Source organism: Anopheles stephensi, chromosome 3, assembly GCF_013141755.1.
Source record: "Anopheles stephensi strain Indian chromosome 3, UCI_ANSTEP_V1.0, whole genome shotgun sequence".
Classification (NCBI taxonomy): Eukaryota; Metazoa; Arthropoda; class Insecta; order Diptera; family Culicidae; genus Anopheles; species Anopheles stephensi.
In genome coordinates, this window is record NC_050203.1 from 20,203,317 (window position 1) to 20,224,789 (window position 21,473).

The following is a 21,473-nucleotide window of genomic DNA, read 5'->3' on the forward strand; positions in this document are numbered from 1 at the left end:
TTTACCACACACACACACACACTTGTCAGCACGACTTTCCGAAAATCAGCCGTTTCGCATTGTTTACAATTACGCTAAATAAGCAAACATCCATCCACGGAATATTATCACAGTTTTCCTTCTTTTTCACAACATATTTTTCAACATAATTTAAGTGGGGCGATATAGAAAACACCGTTCACCTTTCGTTTGAATGGCTGGTGCATTTATATCACCAGTGAGTTGAAAACCAAGATGGAACATATAAAAGTTACGGCAAACTTTTCCAACAGTTGTTTCTACGATGAAAACCACAAGATACGCTTTGATCCTCCAGTGTACGAGCAGCGATACGGGACCATTCTACGGCTGCTCGAGCTGGATTATTGGAAAGATTCGTTCAAGAAGGTATGCTTCGTGCGGGCAAATGTGCGCCGAACACAATACAGACACGATTGTTTCAAACGCTTCCGCTATTGTTGCAGATCGTCGAGTTTGGCTGCGCGGAAATGAAATTCTTTCGACTGTTACGTTCACTGCCAGCGGTCGAGAAAATCCTAGAGGTATTTACAATCTAGACCAAACTGTTTCGATATCTGTTGCTGTTTTGAGCAAGCAATCGTCTTGTAGTGAAAGCTTTAATGGTGAAACAACTCGCTCGTGGAAACGCGTGTTTTCATTGAACAGGATTGAGGTATAGGAAACGAGCTGAGTGGGAAGTAAATATTTTGCATAATCGTATTTCTCTTAAAAAGACTGAAATCCGAGTACTCAGAATACCTTTTGAAGGAACACTCGCTTTGAGGGCATTGTAGATAGAAGCCAGCCATGGTTTGCCCAGGCCGAGTTTCTTGCAAAGTCATACACGACGTAATTTCACCATTGCACGAACCAATTCCGGATTGAATGCAGTACATTTTCTGCTTGTAATATGATATGCTGCGATTTGCAACCCATCGTAAGTTTGAGCTTGTGGAAGGCTGCGGTAATCAACGCTCATGTTATTTATACCTCTAATAACTTGCAATATCTATGCTAATGGTGAAACCCAATTATGCTACAGAATAGCTTTTAATACAAAAATATGCTCCCATTTTGGTTTTCACTTCAGCATAAGTATAACTTTCGGTGAATGTTACCAAAACTGTTGGGGTGGCCCTACCGCAAGTATCCGTTTTCGAAGGGATAGCCACTGTTTGGTGTCCCTACCGAAAGCATCCGTTTCCGAAGGGATAGCCAAACGTCACTTTGACATACCGCTAGCTGTCAAAACAAGTGAAGAACGGAAAAAAATTAACCACACTACGGGCTATTTGCTTTCACCGTATTCACAACTACGGACTTTTGGAATGGCGCTTTCGATCAAAACGTGCGGCAGAAATAGTTTGCGTGCGATTGTAGCCATCCCCGCCGGTAGGCTTTCCTAGTGGTACGGCGCCAGAACAGCGGACTTTCGGTGTGTCCGCCTAGGACGAAGTGTGCGAGTTCGCAGAAAGCCCCCCCTCCCATTTCTCCCACACACGCACACACGCACGTGCGTGCCACAATCACACACCAACAGAAGTCACTGCACTGCTCCTCACCTGTACGCGCGTGTGAAACTAAAAGTGAATTGAACGTGAACTTGGTTGTGTGTACCGGACGGACACAGAAAAAGGACACCTTCCCAGCCAGAGCAGCAGCAATGTTATCCTCGTACCTCGCCGCACCGTTTACCGTCCAATAGCGGCTACTGCTGCTGGTGTGTGTATGTGTGTGTTGTTGCCTTATCCTGTCCAGGATCCGGCTTCATTATCCGTCGCGCAAACTGAGGAATTGGCGTCAACGCAACGATAACTTCCTGATTGCCGGACGCAACTCGCTGTTAGCGGTGTTTACTTACGAGTGCTTTCCGACCAATCTTCCTCCGGCATACTGACACACGCGACGCAACGACCGGGCCAGTTCCAGCCGGCTTGTCACACAAACGATGAGCCAGGCTGGTTTTATTTATAACGCATGTAACAATATCATTCGGAACGGTAACATGAACGAGCTAGACCTGAGCGTAATCGCCTCCACCATCGCCAGTACGGACAAGCTGGTCCGGCAGAACAAGCAGCAGAAGGAGGAGATCGATCTGCTGCGGGAAAAGATCGCGTCTCTGAACGATTCGGCCCTGCAGATAAAGACGCTGTACGAGCAGGCGGAAGCGAAAGCGGCACGGGCCAAGGAAGAGCTTGCCACCTGCGCGAGCAAATGTAGCCAGCTGGAAGAAGAGTGCCGGGAAGCGGAGAGTGACAAGATCAATGCCAACCTGATACTCCAGGAACGGTTGGCGGAAAACGAGCGGCAGCATGAGAAAACGGTGCAACGGTATCAATCGCTCATTACCGACCTGACACACTACCTTTCCACGCCGGGACCGGATCCGGTCGACTGTGGCAAGAAGCGTGATCTAAAGCATCTGCTATCAGTGCTGGATGCGCTGAACCTTCCGGCTGATGTGAAAGCGTTTTTCCAGCAGGCGCCGCTTTATCGCAGCAAGCGAAGGAAAGAGCGCACCAAGTCGGCTGTGTTGCAGGACCAGGGGTGCCAAACGTCGGAGGTGGAGCTGCGAAACCATCCGCCCTTACCGGCAAAGCCGACCGTAAGGGACAGTGGAACGGATGCGATGCCGGAAGCAGTGGTGCAGCAGGCACCGCCGCCACCGCCTCCTAAAACGTTCTGCGATAAAGCCACCATGCCCAGCATGTCAACGATCACCAGGGCAACGTGCACATCCGCGTTTATCAAGCGCGTGGATGTTGGGGTAAACTTTCCCGAGGAATTGCCCAAATCCGTGCAGGACATTCTGCGCGAATGTGCCCGCCATCCGCCAATGCTTCTATCGCCCATCACCGGTAGTGTGCCACTGTACGCGTCCGCTTGCACGCAGACGGACCAACCCGTTCCGGAAAAGCCGGAACTTGTCACCAGCAGCACGATGACGAATTTGAAAAACATTCGCAAACGCATCAATTACCGCAAGGTGGAGCAGCAGCAGCAGCAGCAGCAGCAGCAGCAGCAGCAGCAGCAAACAGCATCCATGGCAGAGCAACTGGTCGGGAAGATCAAGCGGGAAGATGTCGCTGCTGCTGCTGCTTCTTCCGCTAGTTTCGCGTTTGTTGAATCGCACGATACTTTCGGCAGCACCAGTATGCGTTCAAGCTTTACCATCATCTGGCGGTTGCTGGGCGAACTCGTGTTTGCGCTCGTAAGCAATAGCCGACGGTTTGACAGTCAGTGCTGCAGCATGCTCAACCAACAAATCACCAACATTCGCGAAATGCTCGAAGCGGACGGGCGTCGCGAGTCGGAACTGATGAGCACCTTTTTTTCCAACGTACGGGCCACGGTTGAAGCTGCGACGGGATATGGGGTGAAAGAGCGGGGGACGACACCACCGGTTGTGCAGACGAAACGTGGGCCAGCTTCGGTGCCGGACGAGTGTGACGATGCGATGATGGAGGTGGAGAAGGAGATTGAGACGGTGTGTGCTGCACCAGCGACCAAAGAGATAAGCAATAGTGGTGATGAACCGGGAGCCGCCCAGCTGGAGCCGGATTCCTTTTCTCCGGGGTGGCAAATTATTGCTTCAAACGTAAGCAGCGGCTCGAAAGACGTTGGTAAGTGTTTGAATGTGATACGAAATGGTGCAAACGGTAAAGGGAATTGCTTTGCTAACTGCTGGTGAAATTGAACCAAGCAATTTGTTGCATTCTATCGATATTGATGGAAATGATTACTTTAGTCTAAATTTTATCGGAATCGGCAAACTAATAGCGAAGTCTGGGCTCTACTCCTTGCCTTAGTTTCGGACGAGATGCGTCCAATGACTTCGGATAGTTATGTCCGATCTATGGTATCGTAGAGCGCCCCCTAACCATTTGCACTATTCCATCAAATGATTGCACCTTTAGACTGGTCCCCCTTTAACCCGATTTCTTGCCATCCGCTCTTCTAGCGTTAGCTCAAAGCGAAGACACCAATGGTACCGAAACGGTATCGAAGGCCGATGGCAACGAGACAGAACAGACTGGCACCATCTCACCTGTAAAATCATCAGCTTATGCACCTGTGGAGCAGCCTCCCACGGTTCTAGACGCACCAGTCGATCGGATAGAGCAGCAGTTGCAAATGATGGAGGAAGCCGACCAAGAGCTTCCAACGCGCGTAGAAACAAATCATCAAGCCATCGAAACAGTGGCGACTGTAGCAAATGTGCCTAAACCGCTAACATCCGCACCAGATGAACGGTGTCCACCACCAGCAGCTGGTACTGCACCTTGCAGCTCCACACCACCGCCAGTGCCGTGCGTATCGAGCTGCTACCCACCCGTATCAACTACCGCCACATTCGTATCCCCGATCAAGGTAAAGGAAACGAATCAGCTGGTCAAGGATCAGTTCAAGACGCCCACTCAACCGCCAATCGGCAAGCGAAAGCTGCGCGCTCATCGTCGCACGCCCGACGAACCACCACAACTACCTCACGCCTCGAAACGGATGCGTTTCGATGGGCAATCGAACGGCGGGTTCCTATCAGAGGCAGAACGGCCCACCTCGCCCACGATCGAGTGTTCGCACGAATGGGACGAATGGGAAGAAAAGTTTTCCTCCATCATGGCGCACATTAATGGGCCACTGAAGGCCAGCGCTGACATTAGGCCACTTTCACCGATTAACGATCCGTGGGCTGAAGCGGAGACGCCCGGTACAGCCGATTCTAGCGCCACCGAGCCGCCAACAGATGGGACGGTTTGTGAGGAAAGCGCACCATCACAGATGGACGAGACGAAATTGGCTGAAGCGTCTAAAAGCGAGGATAATTCGCCGGGGCATAGTTTACCGCTTGAGAGGAGATTATCCGGAGCAGACAGCATCGGCGAGCAGGAAAGTCCTGTGCTTCCACCGGGTGTCGAATCGGTCGTTGAAACTCGGGCACCATCCGATAAGGATGAGTGTCCAGCGGAACAGTCTGCTACAGTCTTGCCAACGGCGCTCGAGGACGGAGAGATCGGCGAAGAGCTGAATCAAAGTTTCTCCAGCATGGGCGAGCTGGTGATCGATATCGATCCTGTCCCGAACGATGGCAAAGAATCGACCACCGAGTGGGATTCGCCAATGTCACCACCGGCCCACGAAACCGGCTGTCTATCGGTTGTGGCACCGTCATCACCTACCCGTCCCATCGCTTGCCCTACGGACTCTCCGCTTTCGCCACCGCTGGCTAGTGATCGTGGCACATCGGCCACCGTAGTACCGCCGCCACAGCGAATACCACTGTTCCACGTCGCGCTCCATTCACATCTCCGCCAACAGGTTCAGGACCGCAAGGAACCAATCTTCACCTTTATTGAGCTGCACAAAGCCAAGGGCGGACAAGAATCGACCCACCAGCGGCATACGGGCCGGTTCAACGCACAGGACAAGCAAAAGCTGCAACAATTGTCCGACATTCTGACGCGGTATCTGCAGTGTCCCGATTGGACGGAGCAGGTCGTAAACGAAACGATAACGGCTGTGCTGAACTGCACCCAGGACGTTCACCTGATGTCCGCGGCCCTGCTCGAGCTGGTCGTATCCTGTGGCGATATCATGGTGAATGTTCTCTGTTCCCCGCCGGCACCACCGTTGCCGCTAGTGCAGCAAAAGCTTATCCTTATCGTACGCCACCTAGGGTACGGGCTGGAGGCGCTCGAGCAAGTCCTGTTGCGTGACCTCGACCGGCGGATGTTCCAGCTTAAGGGTGATCCACTGCCACTGACCGGTCTGATTGCGCTCACCTTCCTGTACATTGGGCTCGAGGACAGCAAACCTTCCGAAACGCCCTGGAAGCGCGAGTACAGCGTGCGGTTGTACATGTTCAAGTGTTTGTACTACTTCGGCTACAAGGGCTTGCCGCTGGTGTACTATCTGCTGCGCGCGTTCCCATTTGCCCTGCCGAAGAAGGGTAGCGCACACTACGACAATTCGGACGCGATGATCGCCACGCTGCGCACGATCCTGATGAACGTGAACTATGCGGAGAACATTCCCAGCTCGCCTGAATCGGCGCTGTTCCGGAAGCGTGAACTGCTCTGGCTGTTGCGGAACACTTACGGGTATCAGCAGGGTAGTCCCACGTACGACGAGCTGGTGGTAAATCTGGTCGAAAAGATCCGTGCCAACAAGCTGCGCAATGTGGCCCACGCGCTCATACTGGTCGCCAAACGGAACGGGTTCGATTGGGCCCGGTTGCACATCATCCAGAAGCGCATCTATCCGCTGCTGAACGACTACCTCAAGCAGTTTGAGCTGCTGCGGGCGACAGGTGCCGGTTCGTCGATGGTCGGTGCGCGCGATGCAGCAACAGGTGGCGGCGTCGGCGGCGATCGCACCCTGGATGAGCGGATCGTTGCGTGCATCTTTACGATTGCATCGATCATGAAAACGCAACCATCGAACGAGGATGCGTCGCGCGTGATGCAGATCTTCACCACGATCGTGCAGCTGGCGGAAGGGAACCGCGCGATACAGGAGGAAGCGATTGCGGGGCTGATCAAGTTCAGCCGGTTCGGGTTCGTGGACATTTTCCAGCGGCTGAGCAGCTGGAACCCGGACTATCCGATCAGCGATCGGATCAAGCTGATGCTAACGACGATGGTGCATCGCAAACCGCCCCACTTTTGGAAACAGTTGCTACAAAATCGAATCGTGTGAAGAGACCGAGCCAGGGACCTGCCAGCGGCACCAGTTCGATCGGGCTAAGGTCAAAAAGGAATCTTAGTCCGCGGGATGCAAACTGTTGCTTGCCCGTAGTCTGTAACCGCAACCTTCAATTCACGCTACTCTCGAAGAGCGGATAACGCGAATGTTCTTTTGGCTTTTTACTTTTCTGTGATGAGGGTCCACAAAGAAATAGTTGCCGTTTTAATTTCGGTTTTTTTTTTAACTCAATCAATCCCTCTCTGTGTACAGGCTTTTTCTTCTCCTTTTCATTGTATGTGTGTGTGTGTTATAGTAACACTATACACATTTTACGCGAGAGTGTGCTGCTTTGATCAGGATTGTGCAAAGCAATTAATAAGCAAGGTACATAATTAAACTAAATTATAATTAGTTTTTATACTTGAACGTGGTAGCAAAAAATAATAATAAAAGAAATTGTATTTGTTGCGTATTGTATTTATAAATTGGGTATTGCAGCCTTTTTTTTTATTTTGGATAAATCGTTGAGGTGCTCTGAGTAACGAGTGTGTTAACTGATGGCATCCGATCATTTTTACTCTCATGAAAGAATGAAAATGGTCGCCAACATCCATCACATGCCAGGTGGTGAAGGTGGATGAAAAACTTCTTTCTTCTTTTCAATCTGATGCTAGAGAGAGCCACCCGTGACATTCGGAGGTGGAAACTTCGGGGACCATCTTCTATAGGTTAATCCAGATCCTGACATACGCTGATGACATATCTCTTCCTTCGGTGGCACTACAACCTCGAGAGGTCTAGGCCTGCCATTTCTGGCTTTTTGTGACTTTATTTTACCCATAGTAAAGTAGTCAGCAATTCGCAATACGGCCAGGCCGTTCTTTATGAATAAAAAAAAAGTAGTCAGCCTTGCGTACGGGGAGGCGCAGTCTGGATGGGATTTGAACCCCGGTCCTGCCGTGTGAAGATCGGCGCCGGTGTCGCTTCGGCCACCGGCCACCCATGATGACATATTCATCATTGATTTGAGACTCTTCCTTGTAGCAGAAAAAATCCTTCCTTTCCTTCGGTAAAAAAAGGATCGAGCGTGCGGCACTAAATCTTGGGTTTTAGAATGACCCTGCTAACAAACACTGATTTACGCAGCAGAGTTGTACTGATAGGTGACCGCACTTTTGAAGCTTGAAGTCCCAACCTTCACCTATCTTTGGTCAATAGTGATCACCGACAACAACATGGATATTGAGTAGTTACTAGCCGGTTGGCCACGTCATGAGAATGACACCGAACAACCCAGCCCTTAAAATCTTTGTAGGCCGTCCAAACGGTCAGAGGAGGCGTGGTAGGCCCAAACTAAGATGGAGTGATGGCGGTGATGTGTCCACCAGAATGGCCGGGATAATGGATTGGCAGACGAGTATAGCTGCTCCCAAGTCCTTTCTTGACGCTGTCATTATCTAAGTAGCTGTCGGAGTTGACTTCCTATCCAATATAGGGGAAGTGTAGAATGACGCTGCTAGATAGAAGATCCACAACCCGAAGACGGATCTATATACAGAATGACTTATAAAAAAAAGGTTTCGCAAGGTATATTCACGATTTCCGTGGGGCCATTTCATTATGTCTGACAAGCTCCTGCATAACACAAAGTGAAGGGTCCTTCAAACGGCCGAACGAAATCTATATCACTAACCTTCGCTGCTTCAACCATTTCTTTCCAGGTTGATATAGACGAAAAGATTTTACACCAAAGTCGAAACCTGGTGCGGCCACTGCTTAGCGACTACCTGTCACCACCGGTCAAGCCGCTCACGGTGGAAGTATGGCGCGGAAACATTGCCGAACCTCACGAATGTCTCGCTGGGACGGACGTAGTAATAGGAATCGAAATGTAAGCAAGACATCGTTCGTCCACGAAATCAACGTCCCCTTAACAACCGTCCCAATGCCCGAAATTTCAGTATCGAACATCTGCATCAACCGGTCCTGGACAGGGTGCCCGAGAATGTGTTCGGTTTCATCAAACCCAAGGTGGCACTGTTCTCCACACCGAATTCCGAATACAACGTACTGTTTGACGGGTTGCTCGCAAACGGGTTCCGCCATCCTGACCACAAGTTCGAGTGGAGTCGGGGTCAGTTTGAGGAATGGGGCGAATCGATCTGTCAACGGTATCCCGAGTACGGGGTGAAGTACATTGGCATTGGGCCTGCTCCGGTCGGTTCCGAGACGGTTGGCTGTGTGAGCCAGATGGCGGTCTTTGTGCGGCGCGACTTTCTCGACAGTCTTCCACAGCCAGCTGAATCGAGAACAGGTGCGGAGGAGGTGGAGATATCCGATCCGAACGAGGTTGATCAACGGCCGGGAGGTGGTGTGGCGCCGACGCGTTCCAATGCGATGTACTTAGAAGAAAATGGAGAAATTGTTCTAGTTCAACCACTATCGGAGGAGGCCGCTTCAGAGGCACAGGCAGGTGCAGAACCTGCCGGTCACCGTTGTGACGCTGACGATATCGTGGCTGAGGAGCGATACAGAGAATTCAACGAAGTCCTTGATGATCTCGGCGATAAGGATGATGAGTGTGGAGGGTATGGCGACGAAGGTGACGACGAGCACGATGGCGGCGAGGATGGCGTCATGTTCGATATGTACATCCCGGAGGAGGAAGCCCGTGCAATGCGCACCCGCAACGATAGCGGTAACTTCGAGGAGGAAGAACTGGCCGAACCGGGCCGTGAGTATTGGTTGATTTTGAGCGAAGTGTACCCGGTGGCGGCACCTGACAATCGTACGCGCGAACAACACATTCAAGATGCGGCCGAGTATCAGCTCCGCCGGATGCGTAACTTTGGGGAAGATTTCCTAGCACCGGAGCAGGATCGCTACCTCATACCGGTGCGCACCGTACTGGACTGTATGAACATGGAGCTGGCAAGCATCGAGGAGGTACGGCAAGCGTTGCTGCGAGCGGGTTATAATATCGGTGCGGACGATACGGTCGTATTGCCGCTAGAGGATGAGGATGGCGAGTACGATTCGGACGAGGATCGGTTCGGCGATCACGATGCGGATTACGATGACCGGTATCCAACGTGGGATGAGACGGAGGAGGCGACGGCTAGCAAAGGAGTTGTGGCCATGACGCTGGAAGATTGTGACGAGACCTGGGACTGAAGGGATCGTAAAGGGACTTTCAGGTCGTGAAAACTGATCACTCGATCGAATACAATGCAATGAGAGGAAAGTTGTGTAAGGAAAAGCTTTCTGCAGCTTCAGCTTCATGATGACGTTGGCTGACCTTTGAACGTAGAATGCGTAGGACCTGCTAACATATTGCATTACTCACATACACCTTTGCTACATAGGCGGAGAAGAAGGTGTGAAAGCTGTATAATAACCGAAATACTGTGCCAGCGTACTATACTCAGCTGGGCCTGCTGACTTGGTCGGGACATAAGAATGACACTGGATAACTCCATTCTGTATAGTTTTTTTTTAGCTCGATCGCGAGAGGCCACATGGATTCCTGGAGTAAGTCAACATCTCAGAAAGGCTTGAAATGCCGGAAAAGTAAGTAAGTTTAAGTAATTCAACACAGTTCGATAAACAAATCGTGTAGAAGTGATTCATGTGCCAACCTGTCCATTGTTGATCAAAAGTGTTGGACAAATAAATTTCTTTCGGACTGGACGGGAGACTCCACTTCCAGTTCCGGAAAACGCAGACACGTGCGCCGGAACGCCAAGTAGCGTAACGTAACGATGATTTATTATCGCATTGTTCTCGAGACTCGCTGCCGAGTTGCGGCTGTAAACTGCACGAGAGCATGACTGGTGCTGATCTTGCCACGGTCATCGTGACGTCGATTGTTGGTAAACTTAAGCGCACAACCCCCGACTTACAAGAGCCAACGGTTTACTATCGTGACCGATGGAGTAATTGCTTTGGCGGCGTGTTCTAGTGTAGTGGCTTCAGGCTTGAAGTGTGTATTAGATAACCGACAATTGTTTTATATTTTCTAATAATTATAAACGAAATTAAGAAAATTGTAGAAACTGATTTTACAAAAATTGCAATAGATCTCTTCTCTAGGGTGCAAGAAAGATCGGATTGCCAAACACTGATCTTATCAAGCTCAAGTCTAATCTAGCGTAAAGGTATTGTTGATTGAAGGAAAGTGCTGGACAACACACGCAAACACACACACCCACTCGACCATTCGCGTGCTCAGGTCCTCATCGGGTGGACCGGCTAGCGTCGCCAATATCTGCAAGTCATTGCAAGCCGCAATGATGCTATTTCTGGACAAAAAGCGCATAGCTAGACCGTCATTCATTTAGTGCTGCGATAGCCATCCATCCTTCCTGAGGTGCGAGTTTGTGTGGAACTGATAGCGAGACGATGGAACGTTGGAATGGTAAGGTGGCCGTTGTGACCGGTGCTAGCTCCGGTATTGGGGCGGCCATTGTGAAGGATCTCGCCAAAGCTGGCATGATAACGATCGGGCTAGCCCGGCGCGTTGAACGTGTGGAGCAGCTCAAGAAGGACCTATCAAAGGAGGCCGCCGCACGGTTACATGCGATGAAGTGTGACGTTTCCGTGGAGACCGACATCGAGCGAACGTTCCAGCGCATTCACGATACGCACGGTGGTGTGGACGTGCTGGTGAATAATGCTGGAATCGTTCGATCGAACAATCTGCTCGATGTTGGCACGGCGGCAGATCTACGGGCCGTACTGGACACGAACGTAACTGGCCTAGTTCTGTGTAGTCAGTGGGCGTTCAAATCGATGGTGGAGCGGAAAGTCGCCGGCCACATTGTGCACATCAACAGTATCGCGGGACACATTGTACCGTTCCTGCCGAAGCTGAACATCTACCCCGGCACGAAGCATGCGGTTACGGCTCTGACGGAAGTTATGCGGCAGGAGATGCGAGAAGCCGGAACGAAGATCAAAGTGACGGTAAGTAGGCTTCGATTGAAGTTCCAGAGCATGGGTTTCTACCATTCAAACCATTTTTTTCTCCCCCCGTAGAGTGTCAGCCCCGGTGGTGTGAAGACAGAAATTCTGAATTCGGCAGAAATCCCCGAGGGTATGCCGCTGCTCGAAGCGGAAGACATCTCAGCAGCGGTACTGTACGCGATCGGTACACCGCCCCATGTGCAGGTGCACGAGCTTATCATCAAACCGATGGGGGAAGCTTTCTAGCTACTGGATTAAAGCTGTATTAAATGGAGTATGGAGGACTCAAAGTGAGAAGCTCTTGGCCCAACATAGTAAGGGAAGAATTGAATCATAATTTGGCATATTAAAAAAAAATCTTACATCTCACAATCCGATATACCGCCATTGAGTTGTATCTATCAAGAAGGGTTCCGAACCGTGAAATTACTCACCGACCAATACCGGCCAAGTGGCGGCTCCTGAGGAAGATGACAGAAGAGTGATTGCAGACCTATCATGCCTTCCATTGGCAGAATGCACCATATGACATCCTTTTTTCAGTGGAAACCAACGACATTAGAATGATACCAGACTACCCTGGTCCGTGAAGCCGGTTCAGTTCGTCTACAGGAACAGAGAAGGTGAAGTAGACTCAGTGTATGCATACTAAGCAAATGCTTGGGGTCCTGAGCATTCAAGGGTCCTCAACTGGTAGGCTAAGTCGTGAAAGCCTCGATCATTTAGAAGACTCACACTACATTGGCATCTGACTCTGGCGCAAAATAGAAGAAGGGCCACTAACTTCAATTCTGCTAAGGGCCTCCAAGGGTTTGATACACCACAGACAAGACTTGAATTGAGACGAAGAGATGGCACGGATGTTTTCAACCACTGCCGGAGGACTGCGACCTCCTATTGAGTGGTTCTAGCGCCTTTTTACTCATCAGCCAGTGAAGTGAGTTTTCCCTAACCCTTCACTATCCGAAGAAGTTCCCTTCGTATCATTTGTTTCACGTTATGTGATAAACTGTTACGATACGATACCGTATCACGTCCATTGCCGAGCGCTTTAAATATCTAAACATATTTACGCATTCTGAACACACGCACCTAACTGTGCGCCCATCATCCGCACTGGCCACTGTCGATCGACGACAAATCTTGAATACGCAGCACCTCGATAAGATAAATCGATAATCATCTACAACGATAGGAACGTGCGCCGCGTACCTTAAGTGCTGTCCAAACATCAACATACTACGGTCCAGCAAAGCGGCATATTTTGTGTTCCGGTCCCGTGTGTTTTGGGAGTTCCCTTCGAGCCAACAGAAAAGGAACTCACACGTGCACACATTCGGAATTCTAAGGTATAATGTAATGATTATTCATTAACGGGTAGGAGTGAGAGCATGATTGAGCATCTCGGTCCTCACCGGGGAATGGCCGACGTCACGCTGATGGGGATGAATTGTTGGTAAACTTAAAGGTGTAGGCCCCCCCCCTTATAGAAGCTATCTTGGAGAGCAGTGTGTCGGTGTGTTGGTATGTGGATAAGATAAGTATTGTATTTATTTTACAATAATAATACTACTTTGCTAGAGAGAGAGAGAGATGCACTAGATCATCAAGTTACAGAGCCAACACTGATCACTCTGATGATCAACCACAACCAGGTTAAGAAACACTGACACTCAATGCTCAGAAAGCTACCGCAACAGGTAATGTCGACTGCCTAAAACGTGGTGGACAACCCACGGCTCAACCAATCAGTCGATAGCTGATCCCCCTCCCTGAGTCGTCGTTTCACCAAGGGCCACCTGCTTCCCTTCGTCCCAGGTAATTTCGGTGCTAATCTGCAAGTCATCCTAAAACACAATGATCATTCTCTAGACAAAAAGCGGTATCGCTCGACCACCATCGATTCAGTTGCGTATGACTATCGGTGCTGCTCGGTGTTGTGAATTTGACGTGAAATCTACTATTGAGTGCGTGCACCCCATTCGCCATGGAACGTTGGAATGGTAAGGTGGCCGTTGTGACCGGTGCTAGCTCCGGTATTGGGGCGGCCATTGTGAAGGATCTTGCCAAAGCTGGCATGATAACGATCGGACTAGCCCGGCGCGTTGAACGTGTGGAGCAGCTCAAGAAGGACCTACCGAAGGAGGCGGCCGCACGGCTATATGCGATGAAGTGTGACGTTTCCGTGGAGACCGACATCGAGCGAACGTTCCAGCGCATCCACGATACGCACGGTGGTGTGGACGTGCTGGTGAATAATGCTGGCATACTGCGGACAAACAATCTGCTCGATGTTGGCACGACGCCTGATCTGCGGGCGGTGTTAGATACGAACGTAACCGGGCTGGTGCTTTGCAGCCAGTGGGCCTACAAATCGATGGTGGAACGAAAAGTTGCGGGCCACATCGTACACATCAACAGTATCGCCGGCCATACTGTGCCAAACTATCCGAAGATGAACATCTACCCTGCCACGAAGCATGCGGTTACGGCCCTGACGGAAGTTATGCGGCAGGAGTTGCGAGAAGCCGGAACGAAGATTAAAGTGACGGTTAGTAGCGGTTCATGGTGGGATGGTGGGATGCATCACCAATTAAATTCATCTCCTTCTCCGTTGCAGAGCATTAGCCCCGGTGGAGTGCGGACAGAAATTTTCGACGGCATGGAGATTCCGGAAGATATGCCACTGCTCGCGTCGGAAGACATCTCGGAAGCCGTGCTGTACGTACTCGGTACGCCACCCCACGTACAGGTGCACGAACTTATCATCAAACCCAACGGGGAAGTTTTCTAAACAGCCAATGTCACAATCGGCAAGGTGTGAAAATAAAGTAGGCTTTGTATGTTATAATCGGAACGCACACGCATGCATATCCTCTGAAGGGATCATGTTTCGCGTCGATTTGTTTGGGGACTGGTTCCCGCAGGTTTAGCTGACAAAGCTGGAACGGGACACGGGTTCGACGGAATCGTGCTTTCCGTCAAATTCCGATTCCGTGATCCGAGGTTTCCGATTAATGTCGAGAATTTGAAAGGTAGGTATTTCTATCGCTATCAATGATTGATATTTAAATTAAATACTGATATTCCGGATTAGATCTATTAAATACCAATCCCGCGCTTGCAACCTTCAACGCGATCTTTCTTATAAAGCATGCTGAAATGTTTCACATTTAAATTCCAAATATTCAAAGCTGCATGAAATATTTCAAGAATGAGCATGAAAGTTTTCGTGCGAAAGGCGCATGAAAAGGCCTTTATGTTTTCGCGCGAAAAATCAGTTGCTAAAGGGATGAAAGAGGAATGCTTTATTTCCAGATTTAAAATAATAGACAAACTGCTTGAATTGATGAAAATGTAACAACAAAAAACTCCCTGCCATCCATTTTGCACCTCCAATGCACGCGACAAATCGTACCAAGCGTACCATAGGTGACGCTTCAGACACTGAGATTGATCAGACACCATGGACCCTCACCACATCACACGGTGTGGAATATGTGTGTAGGTATGGCCTTGAATGATCTTGCAACCGGAACCAATACGCTGCCGGGACCGGAAAGCGTCAAACGTGGCCACTTTACCGAGCCAGCGAAGCGTTACACGATTATGTTGGAGCAAACGATCGATCGATTAGGGGAGATTAAAGAAAAAAAATGTTACATGAAACATTAGAATTTTGTGTAAAACGTGGTTCGAAAATTTGTTTACAAGTAATATGAACCAATGATTAATCGATTGACTTCGTGGAATAAATTGCTGAGACCCTACATAACAACCCTTGTGAGTCATCAATGAGGAACAGGAAACACCCCACTAAAGGTTGATCTTTACTAATTTAATCAACCAGATCAGTGCGTCAGATTTGATGTGTCATATGGGTGAATCATTCGATGGAAGCTATTTATGCTCGTATGCTTCTCCTAGTCATGCTGGCACGTGGTGTCATTACAATTTGTACTTTTGTAACCAAAATCCATCAGAAATCCGGTGGCATACAAATATTGATGGCACAATAAAAATGGCCCCTTTTTTCACCGCAACAAACACCCGATCACCGATTATGATGATCCGTGGCACCCAAAAACATCTGCTGGTATCGGGGCGGGCCATCAGCATCATAATTCCTTCAGCGACAGCAACTGTGCAACGGGCGTCTGTCTCGTGTGACGAGCCCATCGTGGCAAGCAAAATTTTGTGAATGGTTTGTGACAAAGCGGCAGCAGTAGGGACCCGAAAAATCTAAGCACACCTGGAGCTGGGTGCTTCCGTCCCGAAACAGGACGACGGGACAGACACGTTGTGTATCAAACTGTGGCGCACGCGAGACAAGCGGTTGCGCAATTCACAGCAGGAGAAAAACGGAACGTAAGGGCAAACGGATGGTCGATGACGGTCGGGCTTTAAAAGTGCTCAGGTATGGTTGTGTAGAATTCAATGCTCGAGAGATTTAATCGGGGGTTTGGAGTAGTGAAAGTAATGACAGCTTAAAACAAGTCTCTAGCTCCTTATTCTACCCACCGTGTTTCGGGATCGTCTGAATCGAACGCATGTTAAACAAATTGGCAAATCAAAAGCATGAAAATTCAAACCTGTGCGAGTCTGCGAGTCCCCTTGCCAAATAAATTTCGAAGGACATTCTAGGGAGTGAGAATAGCAATTCTCGCAACTTGCTGCATGCGCTTCTTCTGTGTTGTGCACGGTAGCGAATGCAATTTGCCACAATGCCCGACCACCTTATCGTATCATCATCATCATAGCCGGAAACGGTAGCTGCGATTCGGTTGCCCTGCACCAGCCCACAAACTCCTACATGGCGCATCGAACGGGAACGATGGTTGTTGTACAAAAGGCACCCTGTGTCAACAGATGTACGCTGTCATGTACGTCGACCACCAACACTTGCAACCCGGGTGCCCGTGCCGGTCGTTCACGGATGATTAATTGATTGGGTGAGATAAAAGGGCCTTGAAGCTGGCTCGTTATCGAACGGAGGGTGTCGCCAAGCGAAATGAGAATTTTATTTTAATTTTACCTTCGCAATTTTGCCCCTTGGCACAATGGACTGGGATGGAAATTGTTTGGAGTATGACTTGTGAGTTGTGGAAAGAGATATTCTGGAATATCTATATATATAGTGGAAGAGTATGCTTTAAACTCACATCGCAGCATGATCCTCTCACAGAATTTAATCGATCGTTGACTTACACAAACTCTCTTCATGTCCAGTTCAAATTCAACAAAACAGCTCCACATTTAAACGTCGCCCGTTTTTAATGTCACAACGTCACTGTCACAAAAAAAGAAGAAGGTGTAAATGGGGCTGGTCGATAGAAAACTCGTCCGGCACGCATCATTGGTCAAGAACAAACGGGCAAACATCCGGACCGGTGAACCGATCAATTTCGATCGAATCGAAAGCTTTCCCGACACTCGTGCACGGGTACTCTGGCTGGCATGCTGACCGAGGTCAAGTACTCGGTGCCAGTAGTCTCGCGCAGACGAGGTTGGAAAGCACGCGAAAGCATTTACGGCTGAGCAAGCTAACCGAGTTCCAGTGCATATTGTTGGCGTCGTCGGCGAACCGGACCGGGCCAGGAACGTTATCCCGGTAAGTTGCACGTGTAAATATGTCGCGCTGCTAGCCTGGCTAGCCTCTCTCTCTCTCCCGGCGGATCGGCTGGGCCTAGCGTTCAATTGCGACCATTTCAATTAATGTGCTGCAGGAAATACGTCACCTGCATGATGAGCATTGGCTGTAAAACATGGTGCACATAAAGGGCTGCAGTTTGTGCCTGTGATTGATCTCGATGCTAGACGCGTGCGTGGAGTTTTCGAATATTTTTCTTAATACCCACTGATCGCAGAGCAATTAAAGTTAAGTGTCCTCATCTGTGGATTCGACCGTATTCTATTGCGTTTATGTATTTGTCTTTATACTTTGATAAATTATAGGAAACTTTGAAATTTATTTTAGTATCTTCGGAAGTATTATTTGAAATTTATTAGGAATGCTACTCAACGCTAGATGGCGCTAAAGTAGGCGGATAGTGAGAGTTGTTCATATTGCAGAGTGAATAGTGTTGGGTGGTGAACACGAGAGCTACCGGAAGGCCTAACCTCTCACATGTTCCCTTGGTATAGCACCCTAGGACTAGACCCTTTGGATTAGGCCCCTTGGACAATCCCTGTCAGACTTTGCCCATTTTACTAGGCATACTCTTGGGCCAGGGATGATGTGATCTAGTCTAAGGGTCCTAGTTCAAGGGTCTTCCTAGAGGCCAATTCCAAGGAGCCTAATTCCAGAGGCGTAGTCCAAGTGACCTCTCTAAAGAGCCTAGCCTAAGGAGCTTAGCCCAAGGGCCTAGTTCAAAGCGTTTTGCGAAGGGACCTCATCTAAGGGGCCTTGTCCAGCCCTGCAGGCCTAGTCCAAAGGGCCACAAGGGACCAAACCTAAGGGGTTTGGTCCTAAGGCCAAGCCCAAGGGGCCACGTCCAAGGGGCCAAGTCCAAGGGGCCTATTCCAAGGAGCCTCATCAAAAGGGGTCTGGAAAAAAGAGCTTAGTCCAAGGGGTCTAGTCCATAGGGTCTAGCCCATGGGGCCTAGTCCAAGAGGCCTAGCCCAAGGAGCCTAGTCCAAGGGGCCTAATCAAAAGAGCCTATTCTAAAGACAGAATCCAAGTGACCTGCCTCAAAGAGCCTATTCTAAGGAGTTTAGTCCAAGGTACCTAGTTCAAAGCGTTTAGCCCAAGGAACCTATACCAAGCGGCTTATAGAAGGAGCCTCGTATAAGGGGTCTAGTTTAAGTGGCCTGTCCCAAGGAAATTAGTCCAGAGAGCCTAGTCCAACGGGTCTAGTCCTAATCTAATGGATCTAGAACAAGAGGCCTAGTCCAATGTGGGCCTAATCCAGAGAGCCTACTCCAAAGACCTAGTCCAAGAGGCCTAGAACAAGGGGCCAAATCCAAGGGGCCTATTTCAAAGAGTCTATTCCAATGGGACTAGTCCAAGGGGCCTGGTCCAAGGGGCCTGGTCCAAGGGGCCTGGTCCAAGGGGCCTGGTCCAAGGGGCCTGGTCCAAGGGGCCTAGTCTAAGCGGTCTGGTCCAAGAGCCTGGTCCAATGGGCTTAGAACAAGGGACCCATTCCAAGAGGCCTAGTCCTATGGACCTAGTTCAAAAGGCCAAATCCAAAGAGCCTATTCCAAAAACCTAGTCCAAGAGGCTTGCTCCAATAACTTTTTTTTATTAGCTATGAGCAGTTGTCTCATAAATCTAAGCAACGTTTTTCCCTTTCATGTTTAGAGCTTCAAGTGTATCTTGCAAGACATCCTGAAGACATCTCCCGAACCAAAAAAGACTAATTTAAGCCACAACAAATACAAATGGAAATCGTGTGCAAGGTGTGCTGTCTGTCGGTGCGATAAACATGCAAATGAGCAACCCAGGTAAAGGTGTGAAAAATTCTAAAACGTGCCTGATTTTCCATCCTTTTGCACGGATTTGGTTTCCCCGTTGGCGTCTCACACAGGGAAGAACTGCTCCGTTCAAACAAAAACGGTACCGGCGAACCAAGAGACAGATTATACCACGGGAAGAATGTTGAGATATGTAAAGCATTTCGGGTGGGGTTTTAATTCCACTCATTCCCAGGGTAGGACTTTGGCTTACTGTTGCCCTGAGTGAAGATCCTTTTCGTTTCTGTGTGTTTGTTGGGATGCTCTTTCACCGTCGACTCTCTTTTGCTACCTGTGTGTGTTGGTTAAGGGCGGCTGTCGAGGAAGCCTTTGCCAGCCAGCACGGAATTCTAGGCAAGGGTCCTAGCTATCGAAGGGCCCCATTAGCTGACAGCGTGTGTGTGTGTGAGTGTGTGTGGTTGATTTCCCCCTACAGATCGGACGCTTTACTGCTAACCGTTTTACACACCAAAAAAAACCCGGACCGTCGAGGAAATGATGTGAGGTTTGGTTTGGTGCCTGCGTTCGTGTGTGTGTTGAATTATGTTTCACCGTGAGCATCGAAGGTACTCGGCTCGATACATACCTTTTTTTTCTATTGTGTGATCTCCTGCTAGATCCCGATCATGCAGCAGCAGATCGTTGAAGAAGAATAAAGGAAGGGAGAAAAAAACGGTATAGTTTCCAGCATTACGCGAATGCATGCCGGATGGTATCAGTTATGGTATTTAATGGATTGGGTAAACGTGATATATGAATCGACCGAGTTGTGTGATGAAAGCACACACACTGGACGTACGCAGAAGCACGAATGTAGGCAAATTCTCAAACCGTAGGGTAAATGTAACCGAGCCCGAGATATTTTAATTGGAATCGAATTGATTCTTCTGATTCTATCGCTTTTTGGCAGAGAGCAATTGCAATCAGCCAGCTGGTTGGGAAGAAAGAATTTTCGATTTATAATTTAAAGTATACAGATTATTGTTAGAGAAGTTGTAAATCAAATAGAAAATAATCGAGATAAACAGAAGTGTAAAGAAGATAGCTGGATTTTTTTAATAAATCTCTAAATTCTATGATATCTATGAATTTACAGGAATGTTAGTTAAATCTAAAAAAATAAAATGTTTAAGGAAATTTAAGTTAAAATTCTATAGATAATAAAGAAATAAATAAAAAAGTCATTAACACACAAAATAAATAAACAAATTCTTCGGAGAACAGAAAAGATATTTTAAAAACATATATATAACATAAAGATATAAAAAAGCAAAATCTATAAAAAAATTACTAAATTAAAAATTGCTGATTATTTTATGGTTAAACATGAAAAAAATGCTGAAATTATTAAAAAAAATTATTATTTTTTTATAATTTTTAAATTGTATTTTTAAGAGATAATTATACACACAATTCCATATTATTAACTAACACAAAGCAGGTAACTTTTCGATTCACCGCTGATGGAAACGGAAAAATATTATGCTCTCGGTTCGCTACATAAATGCATAGCATAAAAACCTTACCACCACACAGCATAACCGTTGGAAACTGCGCTCGCTCTCTCTCACTCTCTCCGTCTTAATTCAAAATCATTTTCTCAACGGTTATTTCTCGCGAGAAAGAGCGAGAGAAGCAACAGGAGAAAAGGAGACAAACTGAGAGCAGAAAAGAGAAGCCAAACGCAAGCCTGGTTCTCGTACTCTTTCGTAGCGAGTTCGCGTTCTCCCTCACTCTTCCGCTCAACGGTTGCGTCGCTGCATCTCTCTCTCTCTCACACTCTCTCGCGCGTGCACAAAGCCACGCACACAGCGTTACCCGGCGCATCTCGCTTGGGTAAAAAGGTAGCAACAGCAGCATAGCCGCGCGGCGTCATGTTTTATGTTTTTCCCCCCTTAGTTTATTATGTTTGAACGCGCGAGCCAAACGGTTGTGTGCTGGCTGGGCTGTTGCTGACTGACTGACACGTCCGTGCCGCTTCTTACTGCAGTAAGTGTGTGTGTGTGTTTGTGGGGACGCATAACCAACGGTCGATAGTTGAACGACGGTGTAGAAACGCGCGTTACTACGAGATTACGATTCAGGATAAGAGTTTTGGCGTAGAAAAAGGATGCATCCTTTGTCGGCTTGGATGAAAACGCGTGTGCGTGTGTGTGTGGATGTGTGTGAGAGACGGGCGTGTAACTAAGGCAACCGCCGCCAACACGCGCGCGCGTCAGTGAAGCCTCGCAGGAAAACAGGGAAAAGAAAATCCAGTCCCGAGAAAAAAAAGAAAAGGATCGTCCGGTTGCTTCGATACGGGATTTTTGGAGCTTTCTTCTTCTTATTGAGTGCCGTCGAATTTTTTTTCTTCATACAATACGAAA

At 48.7% G+C, this 21,473-nt stretch overlaps 5 protein-coding genes across 7 annotated transcripts in view; all 5 read left to right on the plus strand.

The window, feature by feature from the left end:
* The first annotated feature begins 2 nt into the window (after window positions 1-2).
* LOC118512770 (small RNA 2'-O-methyltransferase-like) lies at window positions 3-9,934 on the plus strand. The gene is made up of 4 exons (XM_036057674.1): window positions 3-387; window positions 465-542; window positions 8,412-8,581; window positions 8,652-9,934. The coding sequence occupies exons 1-4, from the start codon at window positions 235-237 to the stop codon at window positions 9,862-9,864; spliced, it is 1,614 nt and encodes a 537-aa protein (XP_035913567.1). The 5' UTR covers window positions 3-234; the 3' UTR covers window positions 9,865-9,934.
* Window positions 564-7,175, plus strand: LOC118512766. The gene is made up of 2 exons (XM_036057665.1): window positions 564-3,626; window positions 3,965-7,175. Exons 1-2 carry the CDS (start codon window positions 1,949-1,951, stop codon window positions 6,700-6,702), a joined length of 4,416 nt encoding a protein of 1,471 aa, XP_035913558.1. The 5' UTR covers window positions 564-1,948; the 3' UTR covers window positions 6,703-7,175.
* A 537-nt stretch (window positions 9,935-10,471) lies between the features above and the next one.
* LOC118512777 (farnesol dehydrogenase-like) lies at window positions 10,472-12,032 on the plus strand. Its single transcript, XM_036057686.1, has 2 exons — window positions 10,472-11,655; window positions 11,728-12,032. The coding sequence occupies exons 1-2, from the start codon at window positions 11,092-11,094 to the stop codon at window positions 11,899-11,901; spliced, it is 738 nt and encodes a 245-aa protein (XP_035913579.1). The 5' UTR covers window positions 10,472-11,091; the 3' UTR covers window positions 11,902-12,032.
* Window positions 12,033-13,263: 1,231 nt separating this feature from the next.
* On the plus strand, window positions 13,264-14,516 carry LOC118512778 (farnesol dehydrogenase-like). The gene is made up of 3 exons (XM_036057687.1): window positions 13,264-13,473; window positions 13,528-14,206; window positions 14,276-14,516. The coding sequence occupies exons 2-3, from the start codon at window positions 13,643-13,645 to the stop codon at window positions 14,447-14,449; spliced, it is 738 nt and encodes a 245-aa protein (XP_035913580.1). The 5' UTR covers window positions 13,264-13,473; window positions 13,528-13,642; the 3' UTR covers window positions 14,450-14,516.
* Window positions 14,517-20,995: 6,479 nt separating this feature from the next.
* The window catches only part of LOC118512781 (neurotactin-like), a 35,812-nt gene continuing 35,334 nt past the window's right edge, over window positions 20,996-21,473 (plus strand). For 2 of the 3 annotated variants that reach the window (XM_036057692.1, XM_036057695.1), the window contains exon 1: window positions 20,996-21,096. The gene's annotated coding sequence lies outside the window, so the exon portion shown is untranslated. The remainder of the gene's footprint in view (window positions 21,097-21,473) is intronic. The other variant, XM_036057693.1, reaches the window with a different exon arrangement.

Excerpts from the sequence above, each read along its gene's own strand:
- LOC118512778 (XM_036057687.1), top strand. The coding sequence starts at position 13,643 with ATGGAACGTTGGAATGGTAAGGTGGCCGTTGTGACCGGTGCTAGCTCC. Across the intron at positions 14,207-14,275 it reads GAACGAAGATTAAAGTGACG|AGCATTAGCCCCGGTGGAGT; the intron begins GTTAGTAGCGGT and ends TCTCCGTTGCAG.
- LOC118512766 (XM_036057665.1), top strand. The coding sequence starts at position 1,949 with ATGAGCCAGGCTGGTTTTATTTATAACGCATGTAACAATATCATTCGG. Across the intron at positions 3,627-3,964 it reads CAGCGGCTCGAAAGACGTTG|CGTTAGCTCAAAGCGAAGAC; the intron begins GTAAGTGTTTGA and ends CCGCTCTTCTAG.
- LOC118512770 (XM_036057674.1), top strand. The coding sequence starts at position 235 with ATGGAACATATAAAAGTTACGGCAAACTTTTCCAACAGTTGTTTCTAC. Across the intron at positions 388-464 it reads GGAAAGATTCGTTCAAGAAG|ATCGTCGAGTTTGGCTGCGC; the intron begins GTATGCTTCGTG and ends CTATTGTTGCAG. Across the intron at positions 543-8,411 it reads CGGTCGAGAAAATCCTAGAG|GTTGATATAGACGAAAAGAT; the intron begins GTATTTACAATC and ends ATTTCTTTCCAG.
- LOC118512777 (XM_036057686.1), top strand. The coding sequence starts at position 11,092 with ATGGAACGTTGGAATGGTAAGGTGGCCGTTGTGACCGGTGCTAGCTCC. Across the intron at positions 11,656-11,727 it reads GAACGAAGATCAAAGTGACG|AGTGTCAGCCCCGGTGGTGT; the intron begins GTAAGTAGGCTT and ends CTCCCCCCGTAG.